The sequence below is a fragment of the Pterocles gutturalis genome, unplaced genomic scaffold (genome assembly GCF_000699245.1).
Source record: "Pterocles gutturalis isolate BGI_N339 unplaced genomic scaffold, ASM69924v1 scaffold6356, whole genome shotgun sequence".
Lineage (NCBI taxonomy): Eukaryota > Metazoa > Chordata > Aves > Pterocliformes > Pteroclidae > Pterocles > Pterocles gutturalis.
In genome coordinates, this window is record NW_010102991.1 from 82,083 (window position 1) to 105,344 (window position 23,262).

Sequence of the window (23,262 nt, forward strand, 5' to 3'; positions counted from 1 at the left end):
TCAATGAAATAAAACAGACACCTTGGAAATGAAGACGATGCGGGTGTTGCAATCTCATGTGGAACATCCAGGGGCCTCGCAGGAGGCTTTTTCCATAGAATATGACAATCGTGTCTGAGCATCTCCTGAACCGAGCAGGTGGGCATAATGCATTTGCAGAGCACGGCTCCCTAGTAATTCAGCTGCTTCATGGAAATACATTCCTGGGCTTGTCCTTTGTCTGGCGTGACTCGGTTCATCGGTATGATATAGCGGTCGAAGCGCAATAATTATGCAATTGATCTGCATGCTGCAGACAGATACAATTACAACTCCCTCGCAGAGCCCAGCGCTGAAATTTGATATTTCACCTCCAAGAACACGAGCCTTTGTCACTTAAGCAAAAGGATATTTTCCATCGCTGGCAGCGGTAGTAAGACCTTATCCGCTCTGAGGCTAGCCAACAGGAGCCAACGTGGCCTGCCCCCAACCCTGGGCAACCAGGCACGTTATAAAAGCACTACAACACGCATTCTCTTCCCACCTTGTCTTCTTTCGCTCCCTAGATGGTTGGATAAATCAGAAAAGCCATGCTGAGAATATTTTGATATTTTCTCAGACTTACACAGACTTACTAGCTCAACTTGGAAGAAAGTCAACTGAAAATCTTGAAGCCTCTGCCACATAAGGCAGCAACCACGATGAGAAGCCCTTCTCTACACCTGGCTCACCCACTTGGGGAAGGAGCCCAAGAGAAAAAACCCAATGGTGCCATTCACCACGGCAAACAAACTGCCTGTTTGGGTGAGTGGTTGGATGTTATTGCAAAGGAAGGTCTTGTGTTTGGCATCATCTGCTAAGCACAGCAAGTTGTTGTTGAGTCATGGAGGATGTTCTAAGGAGGAAAGTGTGAGCAGCTGAGGAAGCCTTTCTGATCCACAGAGAGTAATGCAACAAGCCAAGGGGTAATTATTCTGTTGGACTCTCATTGTAGCTCTGTCCTAAAAACCAAAGCTGGATTGAGCTGGGCTGGAGTCACTGGCCTAGGGAAAAATGCAGGCAAATACCACTCCAGCCCACATTCTCCCCCACAAAAAAGCATCTGTCCTTTGTATTTCGCTGCCTGAGAGGCCTGCTCTCGCTGCTGTGTGGCTCAGCTGGCCCTCCTAAGATTGCACTATTAACAATGACAGTCTGAAAATCACTTTAAGAGACTTTATGATGGTGCCGTTATTACTAACTTGCCAAATGACTGCTTAGACATTTTAGAACATGTAGCCACACTCCCAGGAGCTGCAGGAAACAGTCAGCTTCAAAGTATTTGCCTTAAGCTGAAGGATTCACACAAACACCATCTGAATAACCCCGGTCAGTAAATTCATTGCTGTTTGCTACAAAATCCTGCTATAGATTCTCAGCTTCTTTATCGACAGCAATACAAACCTTGGTCAATGCTTTCATCTTATTGATGCCCTGGGAGATGCTGAGTTTCTCTTGCAAGGTGGCTCGGGCTCTCCCATGCTGTTGTTCTACTGAAAGCCCTCGGCGGGGTCAGCCAAGGCCTATTCACTGGTGGTGAAAGAAGGCGAAATCGCCATTAGCTGCTGCGTGGGGCCGCGGCTTCGGCAGTCAAAGCTGTGTTCCTGTGCAGGGGTATGAGGAAGGGAGGGGGAGAGGATGGGAGCGCGGCGTGCTCTCAAAGCATGCCCACAATGAATATGGATGGTCATCCATCAATTTATTTTAAGCACATTACTTCTCTGTCAGAAAGGGAGAAAAAGGAAAAAAAAAAAAAAAGAAAGAAAGGAAAGAAAAGACATATAAAATTAGGTTTGTGTCACTCATTTAACACTGCAATTTCCCTAGAGGATTATGCACCAAACAGAGATAGCAAGCTCATGAATATTAATCATTTCCCTGAATGCAATGCAGCCCGCCAAACAATAAGATTAGGGGAAAGTGCTATGCTTAATTTATGGATAATGGGAGAGGTAAAGGATAGAGCTCCCACAAAGGTAAGGCTCACAGCTGGAGGGAGAGGCCTCTGAGGAGGAGAAGGATGGATCCAGATTTGTAAGGTAGCAAAAAAAAAACACATTTGAGGCTGAGCAGAAGGGAAAGAAAAGGTGTTTAAGGATCACTGTCACATGAAAATCATACTTCTCCCTGAACCACCACTGGTGACTAATGCTTCAAGCATGCAGAAATCGGTGGTAAATTCAAGAGCTAGATACATTTGTTTTCTCTTTTCTTCCACTCTGTGCTTTTTCTTTATATTTTACATCCCTGAGGCCCCGATTCAACAAACCACGGAGATGTGTGCCTAACCCGAAACATTCAGGTTCTTCGGTGGGACCGCTCGTGTGGAAGTCAGCGGAAGCGTTGCCCTGTTTTGCTGCAAAAAGGCTTCAGCGAAGAGTCCCTTACAAGCAAAGGAGATAAAGTCTAGCAATAACAACACCAATAAGATGCGACTGAAAACCCCATAAATTACCAAGACAAACTTAAGGGTAGATAGAAGTTCTGAAGCGACTTCCCAGCTGTGTTTCAATGTGTCTATCAGCCTTCACCCATCTCTTTTCATATTACTTTCTCTCCCCCTCCCTTCTTTTTTATTGATCTCTGCATCTTTTTTATTATATCCTCCTCTTTCTTCAGCGCCAGCGAGCTAAATCAATGCATAATGCACATCACACTCGACAAAAGGAATGCAAATGAAAGCATCGCCCTTTCTCAATGTCCGCACATATATCTCAACGCATGTGTAGGACGTTTGTGTGGGGGAGAGTGCATACCAAGGACAAGGTGCTCAGCTGCTTGTTAGACACCCATTTCTCACTGGTCCGGTGGGAATGGATCAAGTGTTAGAAAGCTCTGGGTTCCCACACTGCAAATCATAACTCTTACGACTGGGGCTTGTTTCACACAGGACACGTTGGCTTGAACTTGGCTGAGATCCGCTGTAATCGCAAAAATCAGTTCTCCCGGGAGTAATCAAGAGCAAGGTGAAAGAAAAGCAGCCAAGAGGTAGGAGAGGGGTGCATCCATCACAGCGGACACGACTTTGATCCACTTGGCTCTCACAAATCAAAAGGCAAAGTGAAACTTTCCCCGTGGGACCAAATTCTACGCGGAGGAGATAAAATATGCAAAATCTGCGACGCAAAGGGGTAAGAAAAAGTAGAGACGATAAATTTGAGGATGGGGAAAGGTGAGCGTACAGCAGAACTTAAAAAAAGGAGTACTGCCAGATGCTTCCATTAATTAATTAATTAATCTCACTGTCGCTCTTCAGCATGTTGCAGGAAGAAAACGCTATTAATCTTATCTGTTTTCTGTTACTCGGCTTTGTGTTCGGAGAAGGCCAGGACAGCCTGACAGTAAGACCACACAGTTTTCCTCCCTGCCTCCCTCCTGCCTTCCCCCACGCCCCTCCTCCTGTGGCAGAGCAGATTGATCCACTGTTATCTGATTAGAGAGGAAAGGAGGAGGGAAAACAAAACCGAGAGGGAAAAAAAAGTCTAATTTTATTACAGGCACTAGCGCAAAGTGTCTTGAGAGCCTTGTGCCATTTATTCCAAGGGAAGTTGGACCAATTAAAGAACCCCATAAACCTCACGATCCTAAAATGCAAAGGGAGCAAGAGAGGCAGGGGGACACCTGCAAACAGGCTGCCTCCATCCTTGGAGATGTCCAAATGCACCCAGACATGACCCTGAGCAACATGCTCAAATTCAAATCTAGATCTAACTTTCAAATTGGCCCTTCCTGGACCCGAGACCTCCAGAAACCCCTTCCAGCCTGAATTAGTCTGTGATTCAGGGCTCTACATCTAAAGCCTGGCAGTGTTTGCAGGCTCTGCTGTATTGCTCCTCTACCAAGTGAGGTGACTTCCACGGTCTCTCCTTCGGAAAGAAGCAGCCTGCTTGCGTTTTGCTATCAAACCTCCCTCCTCCGGCCCTGCCTTTGCAAACAAGACACTTAGTGATTATTTTCAGCCGTGTGGGACCCGATCCTGCAGACAATTTGTGCCAAGCATTGCATTCCCTGTTGTGGTTAGATTTGCTGAAGTCTAAAGAATGCCTTGTGGTAGTTCAGAACCGTGCCTGGAAGGAAGGATTTGCAAGATCAAACCCTGAGGCCCCCAATTCAGCAAAGCCTCTGAACATGTGTTTGAGGCTCTCGGAATTCTTTGGTGAAGAGGAGGGATTCCCGGGGCTCTTAAAAGCTACATAATACGACAAGAACGTCACTGCAAAAATAACACTGTTTGAAATAATTACTTGTTGTCCTACAGGATTATAACATGTGTTAGCCTTGTAAACATGGAAATAAATTACGCTTATTTTTCTGTGCTACTCAAGCAGGGACCCAAGCATTCTGTGTTTTCCAAGAAAACACCCCAGCAGCCTCAGGGACGACTAATGTTTGGCTAAAGGCAGGGGATCCAGTCTGATATTATTAGATTATGGAGAATGCTGAGTTTCTGCTCTTTTTAATTATTATTCATTCTGCAATATGTACAGTCACTCGCTTCCCCAACATCTTTATGTTTTATTGTGAGATTTTAATGCTTGATACACTAAAACAGAATACAAACCAGTGCTGTTCATTTGAAAGACTAGCCAGCAGTTTCTCTCTAGCTCTTTAATATTCTAATTCTTGGTGGTCCAGGCCAACAGGGCCAGTTTCACAGGTATCACCTTCTCTGAACCTGTCCTAGGGACTTGACAAAGGCAGTTTGCCCCAAAACAGCAGCCGATGGTCTACCCTCGCAGACCCAGCACGCGCTGAGGCCACCACTGCCACACCAGTTGCACCACCACAACTGTAGAGTCAAGCAACAAAACATCTACAAGGTCTGGGTCCGTGCACCTTTCCACTGATCCAGCTACTTTGATTCACCTGAGTCCCCATATTCAGTATTTCCCAAACAACTGAATTTTATTTGATTCGCTTTTGTAAGCCAGGATCTGCGCAAAACCACAAACTTCCAAAGCCCATAAAGAACAAACAACTTTTTACCTCTGGGAATTCCCCTTTTATTTTCAACACAAGCAAATCTGAAAAGTCACTTCCTCCGTAACGGTGTAGAAAAATCTGTGTGTATGTTTTAGTTGCTTCATTTTCTAATCACATCGCTGTCAGACAGGTTTTTCCCCCACTCTTCACCAGCCCTGTTGCTGATACCGAAGAGGAATACATACCCAGGCACGAAGAAGGCTCCTGCGCTCCCCTGGCAGGACATCGCTGTGTGCTCCAGGGCTGGGGACACCCCACTCTTACCCCTGTCCATGGGCTTATCTGGAGCATGTTGCAGCTGCTGCCCAGCCCACACAACCCAGGTTCCTTGAGAACCAGTGCACACAGGGGAGGACCTGGGTCACATCCCAGTGTAATTCTGGGATGTGGTCAAAAACCTGGACCAAGGAGCTCAGACTCACTGCTGAGCAGGGTGATGAAGATGCAACTGTACAGCTCCAACCCCAACCCTTGCTGGCACCAGCCTTGTACTAGGCCTGACTTTCGGAGAACCCAAAACATTTGCATAAAGTGTTTATCTCACTTTCAAAATATTATGACTAATATCTTTCGGTGCTTGAGGCTCTAACGCAGCAAGTTACGTGAAACACAAACGTCACTTCAAGACCACCAATAGTCACAATTAGCCTCCACCATAAACACCCTCAGATTTCAATAGAGCAATTTACATATGTAAATATGTAAATAACAACATCACCAAATCAGGCCTCAGCTCCCGCAGCCTGGGATGCTGAAGTACAAACGTAGCCATTGCGACGAGACAAGCAGTCCCCAGCGTACCACCCAAGGGAACCATGGTGCCTGTGAGGTCCTTCATACGTTGCTCCAGGCACAAGAAATAATCATCCACTTGCCAAAAAGAACAAATTTCAGTCTTGCCGACATTAGTTATCTGCTTAGGATGGATACCCTGAGCTGAAGGCATGAGAACACTAGATGGGACAGAGTATTTGCTTGGTCACTCCAGATAAGGAATCTCATGGATCTCTTGAGAAAAAGCCGACCCCTTATAAACATTAACTTTGGTTTCAGAATCTCTGCACGTTTCATCCTTCCCCAGACCTCAGCCCTGTTTGGGAAATGCAATCCCATAATGCAGGGCTACCCCACAGAAGGTGCAGGGTAAATTGGTCTCCCTTTCCCTTCTCTGCCTCCAGCATTCCTAGAGAGTTTAATAAATATGTAAAGCTCACAACCGCAGCCCTGCTATCCCCGATAGCTCGAGCATCTTCCGGCCATTGTGCTTACAGGTTTTGCTAATCAGAGCAAACCAGGCTTGCAAATGAAATCTGATTAAGTAGTTTTCACCTCTGAAAAAGGGGATTAGCTAGACCTTTGATCCTCAGATATCGATTTGCAACTCAAAGGAGGTGTGACCTCAGCTGGACTTGCTTCTGGGTCTCAGTCCCTTCCCCTTTCACTCCTCCTCCTGTTTACCAGAAAAAAAAAAAAAATCAGTTCATGTCTTCTCACGTAGCCAGATCTAAAGCCTATTGAAGCCAGTGGAAAACCACCCACTGACTTCAATGGGCTTGGGATCAGTCCCACAATGGCTGACTTAGCCCCAAGTCCTGGGCTGTTTCAAAGCCAGCAGAACCAATTTCCCATCAAAATGACCAGAAGCTGGGAAGATATGTTCGCCTTTCAAACCTACAAATTCCACCTTTTTTTTCCCTCTCCCGTGACAACTCTTCAGCTGGAAATGCTGCAAATACTGTTGATTTTTTCCTTGCACTCTGTGTAGAGTCGCCCGCCACGAGTGGAAGGGCTCTGGGCCAGACTTACCGATGCAATTAAAGGATAACTCCTGCAGGCAGAAGAGGGAGCAGCCATCACCGTTGATCTTATTCATATCATCGCATTCTTCCCCCAAGTCTCTGTAGGCAGGGAACACACATGCAAAGAGGAGTCAGATGGCAAACAGCATCATCCCAATGATTGCTGCAAACCCTCTGCAGACCCCCACAGTCCTGAAATCCAGTACAGCACCTTTATGTGCTGACCCTTAAAATACCTCTCCCTTCCTCCTCCAGCCCTGACTTTCATCATTCCTGGTTCACAAGCTTGCCTGGCCACTTCTCTCCTGCACACATGGATTCCACTTTCTGTTCCCCGATGAGGATATGAGAAGCTTCCTTCAGAGCTGGTGAGGCTGCAGCTCAGCAGGTGGGGGAAAAGAGATCAGGAGTCTCTGAAACTCTTTGTACTAAACCTGGAAGGTTCAGACTGTGACTCCAGCATGGGAATAACAAGGCATAAAGCCTGGTGCTAGGCTATTCCAGGTGACAGCACAGGGAGGAGAGCAGTCACCAGGGAGCAGGTAGTATTGTGGACGGGGTCCTGCCTTGCGCCAGCCCGCATGGGGAGAAGAGCGTGACCCAGCCCCAGAAGCGGCTGCCACCGCCCAGAAGCGGCTGCCACAGCTGCAAGTGGGGCCACCACCAACCAAGCTGGGACACGGGCTGGTTCCTGCTCGCTCCTGAGGCAGCTCAGCTATTGTTCGACGCTTGCTGCAAAGCCACAAGTGATGGTTGAGGAATGTGCAAACATAACAGTAGGAGAAAAGTTATGGAAAGCAAAATTAATCCTTCTCCACCTCTCTCTCCAAGACTGCCCTGGATTCATATGTCGTTTGATTGTTCTCTTTGATTTCCCTGCCTGTTGGGCTTCATCCTGCAAATACTTGCTGCCAGGTGTATCATCTGACAGAGTCGTACTGTGTGATTGCTGATCAGCATTATTTCAATAAAATAATACTGGCTAGATTAAGCACTTGCTTGTTGTTACTTCCGTCATTTAAATAATTAAATTATCAAATGCCAGGAAGCTTTGAAGCAGGTGGCCTTAAGAGCCAACCTTAAGCAAAAGAATAAACCCTAAGGTAGTTGTGAATGGTTGTTTTAGATTTTCAGTGGTCTGAGGACTGGCAGCCGGTGAGAGGGAGGAGCTCACTGAGAACATGCAATTCCCAGCACTCTCCCTCTCGGCCAAATCCATCTCCTCCAAATGCAGCCCAGCTCCAGTGCTCAGTCACACAAGAGGTAGCACCAGGAACCCGTCCCAGAGTGTGAAAGGGGTTTTACCCCGTAACGACAGCATCAAAGACTTGAAATTTTTTCCATCACTTACTCCAGCTCCATATAGGAAATGTCATATACACCCATCAAGATAGGGATAGACAAACAAACAGCACAAACAGCATAGAGCGCACTTTCCTATCGATCCTGCTGCCTGGGCTCCATTATCTGTATCTCTGTCTGTATCTACTGGTGCCAGGATAGCAGAGCCTAAGTTCCAATTAAATGTCATCATCCTGGTAATCATCAAGCACATGAGTCATTAGCAATAGATGAGAGCCAGCCTAAACTGAGGAGACATCAGAGGTCATCAATTCCTTTCTAGTCTCGGATTCTGGCTGAGTAGATGTGCCCAGATCTATCTGTTTGCTCACTCCAGACTTACACTTGGATAATCCCGTCTCCACAGTATCCACTTCCAGAGATGTACACAAGCTCAGGGGAAGGCTCGCTCTCCTCCGTCCCGGAAACAATGACGACCTGGTACGTGTACGTGGTCCTATTGCTCAGCTCCCTGCAAGACAAGCGGAAACATTAACTGATCAGTACAACAAAGGCAGCAGCAAAGGGCATAGAAGGAGGTGCTGAAATGGAGCTTCACTGCCGAAAAAGCAAGTTTTAGTTCAATCAGGTCCTCAGAATATTCCTACCTCATTTTGATGGGATGAATTTTTGGTTGAGTGTCTTTTTCTTGGGAGCACAACAGTGCTACCTACATCCACGCCCGATTTCTGCACAGCGCTGAAATAGGTGCGGCTCTGGACTGTTTGACAGCTAAACTATTTGCTGATGAAAATCACACAGTTCAGAGTGCTGCTACTTACGTCTATACCCGCTATAGGGATGGCATTGCACTGACACCATGCCGGCCTATCAACCCTCCTCACGTGCAGGGGAAATGATAACAGCATTGCCAACAGTCGATTGCACTGCAGCATTCGAGAAACCAGCCCCGGGCTTCACTGTGCTCAGCCTCTGAGCACTTCTGCTCCTGCCTCTCCACGGCAGGGACAGCGTTACTGGCAAGTTTGGGGCATAGTTCATTTAAGGAACTTCAAATACCCTGCAAACACTGATGAATTCCCCGACAGCCCTGAGCACAATCCAACGGTAGCTGGAGCCAGTGGGAATTTGCCTATTGATTCAAGACAGAATTGGACTGGGGATGTTTCAGTGAGAGATAAATAAGTTATCCACTTTGCACAGAGGTATTGAAACAATAGAGTTAAAAAGGACAGCACAAAAACTAGGATCCACAGCACAGCACTGCATCACGGTATTAGCGCTGAAATATTTACAGAAAGAATTAGCAAACTCTTACATATTTATGCAAAGCCATAATTACCTAAATCCTGTGCATCTCTAAATGAGGAATAATTTTTTATGTGCAATACAGAAATAATAAAGAGCCTAATATAAACATTTAGCTCTTTTACAATGTCTTTTACATTATCAGAACTCAAAATGTTCCACAAAGAAACTCATTACCGTTATGCTCATTGTGCCGATTTGTAAAGCCACAGAGTGGCAAAGGCAAAACGATTTGTTCAAAGTCATCAATCAGGCTAATTGCAGAGCCCATAATGCACCCCAGCTCCTTCCTAACCCACACCGCTCCTCTGCTTACTCACTCATATTGCCCCAATTACTGACAGTAACATACACGGCTTTTTGTCACAGGAACCCGGTCAAAAAGCCTGGATTAATGAGGTGTGCACAACGGAGAGATGTATCTGCTACGCAGAGCGACAAACCCACTGAAGTAGGTATCAATGGACTGCAGTTACTGACATCTTCAAGTTCATGAAGTATCTCCTTACAACATTCATTAAACTAACAAGCATGACTTCAACTCCCATATCACACGTTATATTTTACAACGAAGCCGTTTCTCATGGATGCTATGCCTGCGAAATAACTGTCATCGAAGGAATTGCGCACGGACAGCAGGGGGATTTGGTCATTTGTTACCACCCTTGAGATGGAGAGTGAAACTCAGCGCAACAAAAACACAACACAACTGGCTTTCTCATTGCTTCCTTACCACACGCCTGTCGGCAGAACTCTGCAGCTCTTATTAGCTGTATTTCAGGGTTTTAAACACTATTTTAATTAAATAAACTTAATTTAACACTATTTTAATTCACCTACAGATTGGGGAGACATCTACCCAGATATCAGTATCAGTGTTTATTCAATCAAAGTGAAAATTTTCAAACTTCTGCTCTTGGGACCTGTTTAAAGCAACTGTTTTGAAAAAAAAAAAAATATAGGAAATAACTTAAGTGGCCAAACACACACTGATGTATGATACTGAGTGCTTCCTCTAGATTTTACTCCCGGATAAATCCACTTACTAAGACAGGAAGTTTCTGATATGTACTGATGAAATCAAAGCGGAGGCAAGCTTTGATTATTAAAGAGCAGTTATTTCTCAAGTTCTTTCCTCAAAACGAGTCGTGAAATATTTAAGATTAACAAGTATACTTGCAGAAATGTGGATTTCGTCACTGGGGATCTGCTAACCACAAAAAAGGTTCCATTCTGTTAACAAATGAACAGTTGGGGCAGCTCTAACAGCTACAAAATAAATAAATCCATGCTGCTTTCTGATGTGCTGAGATCACATATGTGAGTGCAAAATAGTAGTTTGCAGATTCCAATTTTGCCCGTGATTTCCTCCGATACCCACAGGTGATGGGCAGGCAGTCGGCGCACAGTGGCATGCGTGCCTCTGCCAGCGTGTTTTAGTAGGTGGGAGCGTTTGTCTCTGCCTGTGTGTACATGTAAGCAAAGGGGAAACAGGAAAAGTTCAAATTTGTTTATGTACAGGGTGGGAAGTTGGCAGAACGCAATGGAAGAAGTCGTAGTAAATTAAGCACGGGAGAGAATCTGGTGTTTATGAATTATTAGGTGACTGGAGATGAATGTGCATGTGAGTGAATAGGACAGAAAACTGGAAATGAGAGCTATTAGGTGGGGAGAACTCTGGCACGTTTAACTGTATGGGTTGTGAATGCAAAACCTCGTATGGGGAGAGGAACCTGTGGGCATCAGAGAAGACTGACTGCTGGCTTTGGTCTAATCTTGTCACCTGCTACACGCTGGTGAGGGGAGATTTTGAACCACAGCCGGCTGCTCAGAAAAGGAAAGCTCTTGAAGAAGTGATATGTCTCAACAGGCAAATGACAGGAGAAAAAAAAAAAAAAGACATTTCTTCTCCAAAAAAAGAAGGCGAGCAAAATATCTGACTTCTTACACGTGCATTTAGGTATTGGTACAGCCTGGCTTCCCTTACTCCTACACAGCCTGGGTACAAAACAGCTATGAAGTTATTTATGCTCACGATACCCCATGAGCTATGAACACAATATCCTGGTCTTAGGTCATAACACAGAGAAAGGGAAAAAAAATGCCTGGAGACATATAGTCACTGTAAAGCAACATGAGGTCCAGGAGCCAGCTCTCCAGTCCTCCCCATCCTGACCCCAGCTCCCCTCTTGGACAGCCCAGCCAAGAGCAACCCGGAGCCATACAACCTGGGGAGCGGCAGAGGAGCCCCAGGCTGTCACACGCTGGGGCAGCTCCAACAGAGGAGATCAGAAATGGGGCACGGGTGCTCCAGGGGTGCCCTCCAGTATCACGCAGTCAGAGCTGGAGATGTGCCTGGACTGGAGCACCAGGAAGCCACCTTAGAAACCCGAACACAAGCCATCACTCTTTCAGTTCACCCTGGCCTGATGCAACTAGTGGCAAAAACCTGATGGAGCTGGATGTGGCATTTCACATCTCTACAACTGGAATCTGAGATACTTATATCCTCCCGAACTGTTAAATGTATCATATCGGCAGCAACTGAGAGTTTTAGCATTCCTTCACAGTACCCACATTTTGGAAAAATATAGCTGCTAAAGGGACAATACGTGCAGTACCATAGCGCGGGAGGGAGGAAGGAATACAGGAACGAAGGGGAGAAAAAAAAAAAAAAAAAAAAAAAAACAGAAAAAGATTTTATTCTCTCCTATATAGTTCTGAGGCATCAAGGTCGATATTACAGACTATCTGGAGATGTCAGCAAAACAAGCTCTGCTCCAAGTGGTGATAAAAGTGTGATTTTTGACCATTTATTTTCTCTCTCGCCTTCCCTCGGAGCTGATGGCACGCTAACAGCGGTACTGTGCTCTTTCCGCTCGGCTGTCAGGCAGGTCCAACACACGCCGGCTTCGTACGATGCTACTTAAGGAAGTGAGACAGAAGAACATCTTTAACGTTAAGGATGTGAACAAACACTCTTTTAAATTTATATCTATGGTCTTTTAATGACCTTTTCGAGAACTGAGTAAGCCGCATTGATCGCTGCAGCTTCCGCCTGTGGGGAGGCAGTCTTATTAAAAAGCAATGACTCAAGCCCTCTGCTTAGAGGGGGAATTAGGACGTGCCGTGTGAAATACCACGAGGGCAACTTTCCTGTCTGCTGTGGCGAGTGACGGATCCAGGGTCAGAAATATCAAACCCTCTAATTCTTTTTCCTGTTTTTACTGGGGAGGCTGGGCAGTTGAGTTAATCTTGCTGCGACCCCCAGGCAAGGAACCTCTGCTTTCGGTTTGGGTGTTCCTGGAAAACTTACAGGAAAAATTATACCTCTGGGAAGTAGTTTCCTACTCAGACCAAGGTGGGTTTAAAGGATCATTGGATGTACAGAAGCAACACGTGTGTCCTTGAGTGCCAGCAGACCTGCCAGGGCTGACCCTGCCCCAGCCGCTCCTGCTCTGTGCCCACTGCAGGGCTGCAGCATCGGGGGACACAGCGCGGCACTCGAGACGCAGGGAAAGCACCGAGGGAAAGCAAATATCCCACACCTCTCTCCCTACTACAATAGCATATATGTTTTTCCTACTACAAATAACAGCAGGGAGGGGTTTTTTTTATACAGCAAAGACTTGTTTCCAACAAAATTGAAAATATCCTTCAGGCTGATCCCAGCTTCTGCCTTATGAAAACATGAACGGCCAGAAAGCAATGAAAGCAGAGAGCATTCCTGTTATTTAAGGACAAGACAAGGTCTTGGGCATCCCCAATTAAATTAGGACTGTCAGAAGCAGTGTCATGTGAAACAGGCAAATTCTGCACCTCAAGCATCCTCATGAAGGACCCATCTTTCTTTCACCTTAAATAACCACCAAACTCTTGCTCCAAAAGACAACGTTTCCTGGACAGCTCTCCGCAGCCCAGAAGGAGTCTGCCAGCACTGTCCCCGTCTCCCTCTAATACCATCGCCTTTGCTCTTCTCCCTAGTAAGGAAGCCTGCCGAGCAAAACAGGAAACCTGCTGGCAACCAGGAGGCCAACAGGAGCAACCCACATCTCCACTTGTTGCAACACTTTGGATCAGCTGCTCAAGGTGGGCTGAATACAACCATGCATGGAAGAGCCAAAGGTCTACGCCATCTCCTGTCCCATCCTCAGCAGCCTGGAGCTGTCCAGTTGGTTCCTCACATGCTGCTCACAGCCACCGAAAATCCCAACACCATTTACAGAGCAACACCCCAAATATCCACTGACTCAGTGAAGAAGCACTGCACCACTCAGACATGCCGAGAGCTCCCTGTCCTGGGCCCGGAACCAAGGCTCGGTGCTTCTACATCGGAGGAGCCACCACAGCTCTCTTCATTGCTACCTAGAGAGTGGGCCACTGAACTGGGGTTTATCTCTCAATAATGCCACCACAGCGTTTGCAGGCTCCCCTATCCTTGGGTGCTACAAAAGCAATCAACAAAGTGTAACCCAGGGGATGAGGTCGCTTTAGGACAACCCAAATAGATTTGCTCCCCAACGACCATCCTTCTTCCTGCGTTGACATTTTCTTCCTTTATCTCCTCTCTTGTACATGCTCCCCCTCGCCTTGCCTTTCTTTCTTTTAATAAAAATGGCATGAGAAGCACGGCAGAAGATAATGAAGAGAATTCCTGTCCAGCTCTGTAGGCAGGAGAGAGGAGGGGCGAGATGCTGTAAACAAATGAAGGACGTCAAAAATCCCGAGCTCTTGCGACGGGCTGTTTTTTCAGCTGTAGTCCGACCTCCCACTGTTTGGATAAGCCCAGCGACGGGGCATGTGCAAAGGCCTCAAAACAACTCTCCTGCCTCTCTCTCAGACACTGGCCTGACTCAGAAGACATCAATGCCGAGGAAGCAGCCTTGGAGAGGCTTTTCTCTTTGCCCACGATGAGATAGGTCCCAACAGAGGTGGTGGGCTTGCTCTGTGCCCTCCAGCTTTTTTTCTTTACAAGCAAATCAAAACAGGGGAGTTGGAATATTAAATGAACATTCATAGGCTGGATGGGAGAGTGGGGCCTGGCTGGTGGATTTCTGCTCCCAAACCCAGCTTAAACCTGAACTGGGTATTTCCAAGGAAGAATGACAGAGCAGCCAATGCCCTGAACAGACAATCTCAGCTGAATACTCTGTGGGGTATTTCTTGTACCATCAGCTGGCTCTGCTCTCTGATGCCCAGAGTCTCACCATCCAAAGCCGTGGCATCAAGACAATGCCCAAACTCAGCTTTCGGCCCTGACTGTATGAGGAAGGTGTCTCTAGTTACACCTAAAACCCCATCTTAGCCACATATGCAGTATCAGGATACCCCACGTATTTGAGACTAAAGTCAAAGGTTGAGGAATCCAATCTATTCGTAAAAGGAAAATATCCTTTTCTCCACTAAATACTTCTATGAACCAAAGTCATCACCACCATCTCTCATAACCACCACAAAATCAAACCAGGCAATTAGTGCACAGCTCTGCTCTCACGCTGGTGTAAATCTGAAGTAACTTTAGAGAACTCAGCAAAATACTCCAGGTTTAAACCATTGCAACTCAGCTGCTTGCCTGTTCCTCTGAGTTGCAAACGTGGGCATTTGCTGCTCAGACCAGCTCCTGCCTGCGCAGGATACCCTTATGCAGGACTCCACACCTGGCTGTAGCATCTCTACTCTGAAATCCGGGTCCTGGCTAGGACCTCAAACATTTGGTTTTGAACATTTGTTTTTTACACAGACTGCTCTCTTCTGTCCTTCACGCAAGATCCATACGCTTTTTAAGCAGCAAATATATAGATGTATATGCAACTGATTAACTCCAGCAGACTGATATAATTGTCCAAGTATTTGCCCTGGTACCAATTTAAAACACAGTAGCACATTTAATAAAAAACAAAGTTTGCAGACGAGTCCTTAAAGATATTTCTTGGGTTTTTTTTCAAAAAAAAAAAAAAAGTTAACAGATAATTTTCTACTTCCATGTTTAAAAACAACAACAACAAAAATTATGAATTTTTAACGTGGATGACACAAATGGAGGATCTAAATGAGGTTGGGTTACAAATCCCGGGATAAAGTAAATACTAGTGGCCCAGGGCCTGGCATGGGTGTTTGCACGAGACAGGCAATTTCACGGCAGCGCACAGGTTAAGTGTCAGAGCACCTGGTTGCTATTAGAAGCAGGGAAGGAGGGGGGAAAATCTGTTGTGTTAGTTTCTTCACCACTGCGAGCAGACCCTGAGCTGAGACGGGAGTGCTTCTCAACACGATGTTCCGATGAGGCCATGACCAGAGGGAAGGCAGCTGTGTTTCGACTGAGGAAGGAAAGATCTGGGACGTGACACGCAGAAGCCCCATTTCCAGCCAGTGGAAGCCAGCACTTCTCTGCTGATGTCAAGGGAACGGTGCCAGTACCCAGCACCCGAGGACAGAGCTCTGCTGTACCGGCGTGGCAGGGAGAAACCAGTAACGCGCCCGGCAGGCAGGTTAGGACAGGTTAATTGCTTTAAAGGCCATCATCGTCACTGGCGAACCCTTGCCTGTTGCATCGTGCCTCTCGATGAGCTCTGCCTCATTACTCACACCGTTAACGACATCCCAGTTGTGCCGCGGCTCCTCCATGCAGGACTGCCAGTGGCAGCATCCGCACAGGCTCCAGTGCCCGTTGGGACCATGCTGCAGGAGAAGTACCTGATGCACACCCCGTACAGGGTCTGGGAGCCCAACAACCTCCCCTCAGCTTCTGGATGTCGATTGTTCATCGCTGGGGCTGGGAGCACTTCAGCCCTGTGCCGATCCACTGGGTTCAGCTCTCCCTGTGGGCAGAAGGCTCTTCCCAATTTAGGGTCATCAACTTGGCAGAATAACGTTCTTCAGCTTCTCCGAATCTAGACCTGACCTCTAGGATTTCCTTTCAACAGGTCTGAGCCAAGACCTGACTTTCAGAACTTAATACCCTCCCGTTTCCGTGTAATCCCACCAAAATGGTAACCAGCCATGGGAGCAGTCGCTCGCAGCGCCTGATCCGAAGGCTCCTGAAGCCAGTGGAAGTTATTATGTGCGTTTTCAGTAAGGCTTAGGCTGGGCCCCAAGCGAACACAGATGTTTGCAGTTTTCTCTGGTTTCACCTCTACCATCCCTCCTCACCGAAACGCCGCTTTGGAGGGTAAGGGCACGGGGGCTGTGGCACTCCGGAGGGAGCCTGGAAGTACACGTGCGTGTGCGTGAGAGAGATGGATGTGCCGTCACGCACGCCTCGGAGCAGAGCACAGAGATGGGCGAGGAGATGAGGTGACTATTCCAAAGGAACATTTTGTCATTTCCCTCCTTAGGGGCTCTGTGTTTTGCCTTAAACCGCTTCAGATTATGAGAAATCCTACTAGCTGGTCTCCAGTGGGATCCTTAATGGTTTAATAACTGAACATTACTGAACATATTTCCACTAGCCTCTTTCTAAAATCCCATCATGAGCTAATTTCCTCTATTGTCATTACATCTGCAACTGGTCTTACATTTCAAAAAAAAAAAAAAAAAATCCGTACCACTGTGAATAATTGATCTCATTTACTGTACTGAGCTCTCAGGGCCAGTATTTTTAGTAGCAGCTGATAATTTGGGGTGCTCAATTCTGGGCACCCTCCCTGGGGTACAATTTGCAGAGAAGAATGAGCTTTATTTCCACCTTGCCCCTCGTATCACAAAAAAAGCGCCAGGAAAATGCTGGAATTGGGACATCAGCCCAGAGATACTCAGTGTCACTATACGTTCCAGAAGATCCTGGCCACAAAGACTAAGATCCAGCCTGGGTGCAGCAATCCCATGATGGGTGCTCTGGGTCCACAGCGTGCTCCGTGCGTTTCACGCCATGCAGTGATCCACCTAAAGGGCTTCTGTCCTGTCTGTTGCTGTATCCAACAAGGCATCAAGGACAGCACAGGTTATTTTAGTGTTACTGCAGCTTTGTTTTCAAATCCATGCCTGTTTGAGTGGAGTTTCAAATTTAACAGGGACTTGGAATTTATTTCCTAGGAAAAGACATTAAAATAAAATGCCCAGGAAATGATCAGGCCAATAGTTCAGTCAAAGTAGCTGAAAAAAGCTGTACTGGCTGACACTGCTGATAAAAAGGTAGGTAACACATTTCTGCTCCTTCTGCGGTATTTGAGGCTCACTCCAAGTTTTACAAGAGAGTTATTTTTAAATTGTTGCATAACACATGTCTGTCCAATATTTCTTTCCTCAATCAAGCAAAGAAAATGCATTTGTTATTCCTGGGAGATTTCTGGTACTTCTTATCTTATTTAGAGCCCAAAATAAAGATGCACACAAGAAGGGAAACATCAGAGAGAAATTATTATCCACGAGATAACGCACAGCCTAATTTACCACGTATCTGAGACTGTTTCACCTGCAATAAATTATTTTGCCCAGCAGAAAAAGTCCTGTTTGACCTTCATTTTTATTTTTCCCCCCCAGCGGCTGAAAACTCTGCTACTACTTCTAGGTCACGAGTTCAAATTCCACCCTGGCTGGGAGTGATTAAATATATCAATTTCTAATAGTATCTATTTTGTTAATCATCGGACAGCAGTTAATGTTCACTTTTTCAGGGACACTTGCATATGTTGCAGTCTGCAGGTCTAATCTCTCTCCAGCCTCCGTGTATCACCCAAGCGGTACATGGAGACGTGAATACAATGCAGCAGCAGTCCTTGGGGAGTCCCAAGTCTCTGGAGCAGAGACGATCCCGAAGCAAAAGATCATCCCACAAATGGGGCAATCCCTCTTCCCTGGCTCTTCCCATGCTCTCAAGGCATTTCTTTGACAGAGGTAGCTGGGGATCATTTGGAGCAATCTCACCCTTCAAAGTCAGACCCAGGCTAAAAAAATTCTTCCTCTGGGCTGCCCTGCCTGAGGATCACAAACCCATAAAGATAGAAACCCGCCCTTCCTACCTCATTCTTGCATCATGTGCGGCCGAGCCAGAACGGGAGCCGCGGATTTTGTCAAGTGCCAGCTATAGTTACAGCGTTACATAAGAAACCGCAACAGCGAAGAATCACAAATCTATCACTACAGCTGGCACCAAATGGCATCTTTGCACAGGCTGAGCGGAAAAGCTGCCTACTAAATGGGCACAGACCGTCAAATTGTTCTTTCTCTTCTCCAGGGCAGGGTTAAGGCAATTTGCCAGAGGGTGGTAAGGGAAAAAATTGCTCCATCTGTTCTGTGTGTGGGGTCAGGAAGCAGGTTTTCTTCTTTCACAAAGATAACCTGGCACCTTTAATGAAGAAAGCAAGAAGGAAAGCCATTGGAATGTGGCTTCCAGCTGTCAAGTCACATCAGCCAAGTGGAGATGGATAATCCCTGAGAGCAGCAGCACTGCTCGCCTCTAACATTTAATTGTGAGCTCTTTGAAAGAAGGCACCTGGCGTATTCCTTCTGTAAAATGCCTGACACGCTACTAGCACCTATAAATAATAACAACCACTACCTCAGTATTTAGCAGCACAACATATGCAAAGGAAAGATGCAGGACCAGTAGATGGAACAGAGCAGCTCCCCTCTTCCTGGCTTACTGAGCCCTCCGCATCAAGCAGAGGTACGTGCTTCTACCTGGCCCAGGGAGCAGAATCAGTCACCACTGCTGCCTCCCTGCCCAGTCCCAGCTCCCCACTGCCCTGCCAACCAGAGACGAGGACACACTGATGGGGAAAGGAAAGAATTTCCCCTGGAGAATGGTGGTGGTGGAGATGCTGCTGGGTGGAGGACTCTCCTCTCTACCAGCACGTCACTGCTGCTGGGGTCAGGTGAGCTCATGACCAGTTTCCCACTGTTGGAAGGGAAGATGTGGGGTAGGCAATCATCCTGTATTTTCCTGTTCTTTCATCATGGGAAATGTGCAGGTTCATTAAGCAGAAACAGGACAATCAATGCTGGCTGCATGAGGAAGGAGGTGACAATACAGCCAAGGCTAGATGTGGCCTCAGAGAGGCACAAAGGCGGACGATGCATGCTAGCAGATCGCCAGCACCTCTGCTGAGCTCCGGGACTGCTACACTATCATACACAAGCCAAATATTGAATTTCACAACTGACCACAGGCCTCTTCAATACACCCAAAGCTCTTCCCTGACACGTAGAGTCTTTCAAGCAGTGACAGCACGGCCACCAACCCTGCTGGGAACCTGGGGACAGAGAGGAACAACCGAAGTGTTTGCTCCTTCATGCAGGGACTCGGGATGAAAAACTAGGTAAGAATTAGCAGTTCTAGTACTGTACCTGAAACTGGAAATTACAGGGGTAAGAGAAACCTGGGGAGACAAAAAGGTGTTTGCATCTTGGGAAAGCTCAAAATAGCTTTGCCCGTACAGCACTGCAAACTAACGATAGGGAAGCTCTTGGCAATGAGCAAGAAAATGTGAACAAGAGTAAATCTTTTCATGTTGAAGCTTCATAAAAGTGTTTTTAGTGGAGATGAGCTGTAAACTTTCATATGGATATAGATAGGGATCTCTTAATATATTACTAGAGAGAAATAATATGGAGAATTATGTAATTATGGGAAAGAAACCCCCTAGACACAGACAATGCTATTAATGACGGCAGGTCTCTGGTGCTGCTGGGTGTGAGAGCAGGCATCAAATACTTAGAGACTCAACAAGAGATGACACTATTTCACACTTACTTCTAGTAGCTGTAATAGATTGGCCTGAAAGAGAAATTTGAATGGAAATTTGTCTTTCAGTCTCCACTTTAAGGTTAACTAACAAACATTTCCCGCAAATAACGATATGAACCCCAAAACTCTAGGAATCCACAGACAATACAGAATTGGTGAACAGGCTAAGTCAATGCAGATAAGAATGGAGTTATAATGCAGAAATGACTAATTTAAAGGACTGGATGTCTCAAAATGGTGCATATGTTGGTATAAGACAATATTATGCATGTAGGATCAAGACATTTGGAGTAAGCTCCAACATCTTCATTGCAAGTGAGAGGGGAAGAAGCAGTTGGTTTTATTTATTCAATTGCAAGATAACTATGAACCATCAGTGGGATGTATCCACACACAAAAAAAGCATATGAGGTCCCTGCACGCATCAAGCCAAGGCATTTCCAGGGGAGCTATGTAAGTATTCGTGCACAAGGACATCTGGAATACCATATAGAGTTCTAAAGCCTGTTGAGAAGCCAGATGTGTAGCATGCCGATATCGCACAGACAACATAAGCAGCTCTTGCAGATAAATCTGGGCATGTAAAGTGCTTTCTTTACATTTCAGTCCTATCTGAGATACTCCCCAGTATTTCCTGGCATATCAAGAGAGGTTTGGCATGGTAACTGTGGAGGAGGGGTGAGCAGGGAATGGTGATAATATTGGCTTTAGCATTTGGTGTCAGGAGAACATCCACCCCGCGATCTGTATCTTGTTTGGGTGGAAATATGGTGTTAATTATCTTCATGACAGATGGATCTGGCAATTCATTTCAGCTGCTTTAGATCATACATTCCTCTGGCTGGTAGATCTTCAGAAAATAGAGAAATAGATCTTCAAGATGAAGGAAGGAATGCCATAATAAGGACAGATGTTGCCACGAAATTTAGAGTATTGCATTCAGCAAGGACCTAGGTTTACCTATCATAATTGTGATATTCATATTATTCCAGCCCAGTTCAGCTGGGCCTGTGTCATGTACAAGCAGTCTTCCTATTGAGCTCAGGGGCTAAAAAGCACACCAATAATGGGCTGTAGAGAATTATTGCTCATTATGAACAGCCACTGCTGATTCTCCAGCCTCTCTGCTTGTTCATTGTTGTAGGAATTTACCAAATATTTCACATACATTCTAAGAACTACTCATCATCTGCGGTTTCTGACAAGTCACTTGTCACACGCCCTTCTGACCAGACAGCAGTAACAAATGGCCAATGCATTGAGAACACAAATTTTGTAACAAACAATTGTTTTAGATAAAGCACAATGCTAAAGTACATGAACTGCTAAGGACTCACAGCAGCCCTGCAGCTACCTGCGATCTTGGTGATGATGATGATTTCTCAGTCATTCTGCAATCACTCCAAGAAGCCCTAGTGAGATCTGCCCTCCATCATCTTCGGCGTGGAGTTAAAACACAGTAAATGAGACGGAGTTTACAAGCTTAGTGCTGAATGGAACTCCTGATTCCAACAAAATATTTGAAAATATTGTACTTACTCAAACAACTGCTGAATGCATATGATGTCCCTTCCAACATACAGTCCCTTCCAACCAAACAAGCAAAATAAAAGTTTTATCTATAGAATATAGGTGTAAAATAGCCAAAAACTGAGAACGAAAACATATTCGCTGCATAAGAAAATGCAGGTTTCTTGCTCAGTCTCTTTTTTTTCTTTCTTTTTTGCATATTAATGCAGTATCTCTATGTGTCACCTAGGTACTAACACTCTAGCAGTGCAGGAATGGCTCAGATTAATATATCACAGGACAGCATGCTTGCTTCTCAGTGCTGTTCAACTCTGCAAAACCAAAACTCACACCAGGGCTTCATGCTGGGATGCTTTCTAAGGTTATTTCAGTCAATGCCTTTATCTTGAAAAAAGTCTCCAGGTTAACATCACAAAGATGACCCAATCCATCACTGTCAACCAGGTTTTGAGGTTCCCTACGAAGCCTGTGGCAGAAAGTTGGGAAAAGTTCTGATTCTAATAAACTTTTCCAGTTATTCTGACAGCTTTCCAAAGCTAACCTCGGCATCTCCCAGCTTGGCCAGCCAGAAGGGTGAGTGCAGATCTCACCAGCACAGCGGATGCTCACTGCTGACAAATCTGGCTACTGGGAGAGCAATGGGGAACATGGGCTGCTCACCCCAGATGGTCCCCACAGGACTGACACCTAACTGTACCTGTGACACTCTCAGGAGAGCTTCTGGTTGTAGGTATTCTCACTAAGCTCTTAAAAAATCAGTGCTTGCTATAAATGAATGCAACAGCAACAATTACTTTCCACCTGCAACGATGTGAGCGTAACCGCACAACAGTAAGGGCAAAACAATTACCACGTTCACCGTTGTGACTATCTCACACATTATTTCTAGAGAACAGCCAGAGTGAGACCCTCCATGTAAGCGCACAACCTGAACTTTGGATTAAACTGTGAGCTGAGACTTTGAGATTTGCAGATGAGGCTCCTTATCTCTCGCTGCGGTGTAAAGACTCAGCAGTTCTGCGCTGCACCTGGCCTGACCTCTTTTTTACCCCCCTGATTTATTTAGCTTTCGGCTCTCTTCTTAGGCTCTGACTCCCACTTTGTATCACAGATACCCACAATTCTGGCTGATCACGCTCAGTGGAATTGAGTGTATCTTGCCTGGCTTCTGGAAGGTCCAAGGGTAAGGTCCTGTCCCTTAGAAATGATTGTTAGCCTCAGCTTGAGCCAAGAGCTGAGATTAACATCCAGCTTGAGAACAGAAGGTCTGGCATTATTTTGCATTTCTTAATAAAAGGTTTCCACTGTTCTAGTTATTTACTCTCCTCTGTGGAGCACCCAGTGCTGACTAGGCAAGGGCTATCCATTAAAGGCTGCCTCTCCTCTCAGCTTAAAGAGAAGTTCCCTCTCTTTGACGGGAAGAAGGTAGGAGAAATTAATTTTTCTTTCAGCATCGCCACACCTGGGGAAAGGATCTTGCTCACACATAACAGTGCAAGCAAATATTTTCTTTGGGAGAAAAAGAGCAAGTGAAGATCAAGGTCAGAGGATGAAAGAGTAAAGATACAGGATTGCCTTCAAAATAACCTTCCGTAGAACATGTGGGGGGGTCATTTTATTTAATATGGAAAACATGCA

At 46.0% G+C, this 23,262-nt stretch overlaps 1 protein-coding gene across 1 annotated transcript in view; it reads right to left on the minus strand.

Annotated features, from left to right (window-relative positions):
* PAPPA (pregnancy-associated plasma protein A, pappalysin 1) overlaps positions 1-23,262 on the minus strand; it is a gene marked incomplete at its 5' end in the record, with an annotated part of 150,569 nt that overhangs the window by 76,706 nt on the left and 50,601 nt on the right. The window contains 2 exons of the mRNA XM_010086512.1: positions 6,808-6,899; positions 8,485-8,613. Of these exons, the coding sequence (XP_010084814.1) occupies positions 6,808-6,899; positions 8,485-8,613 (221 nt within the window). The remainder of the gene's footprint in view (positions 1-6,807; positions 6,900-8,484; positions 8,614-23,262) is intronic.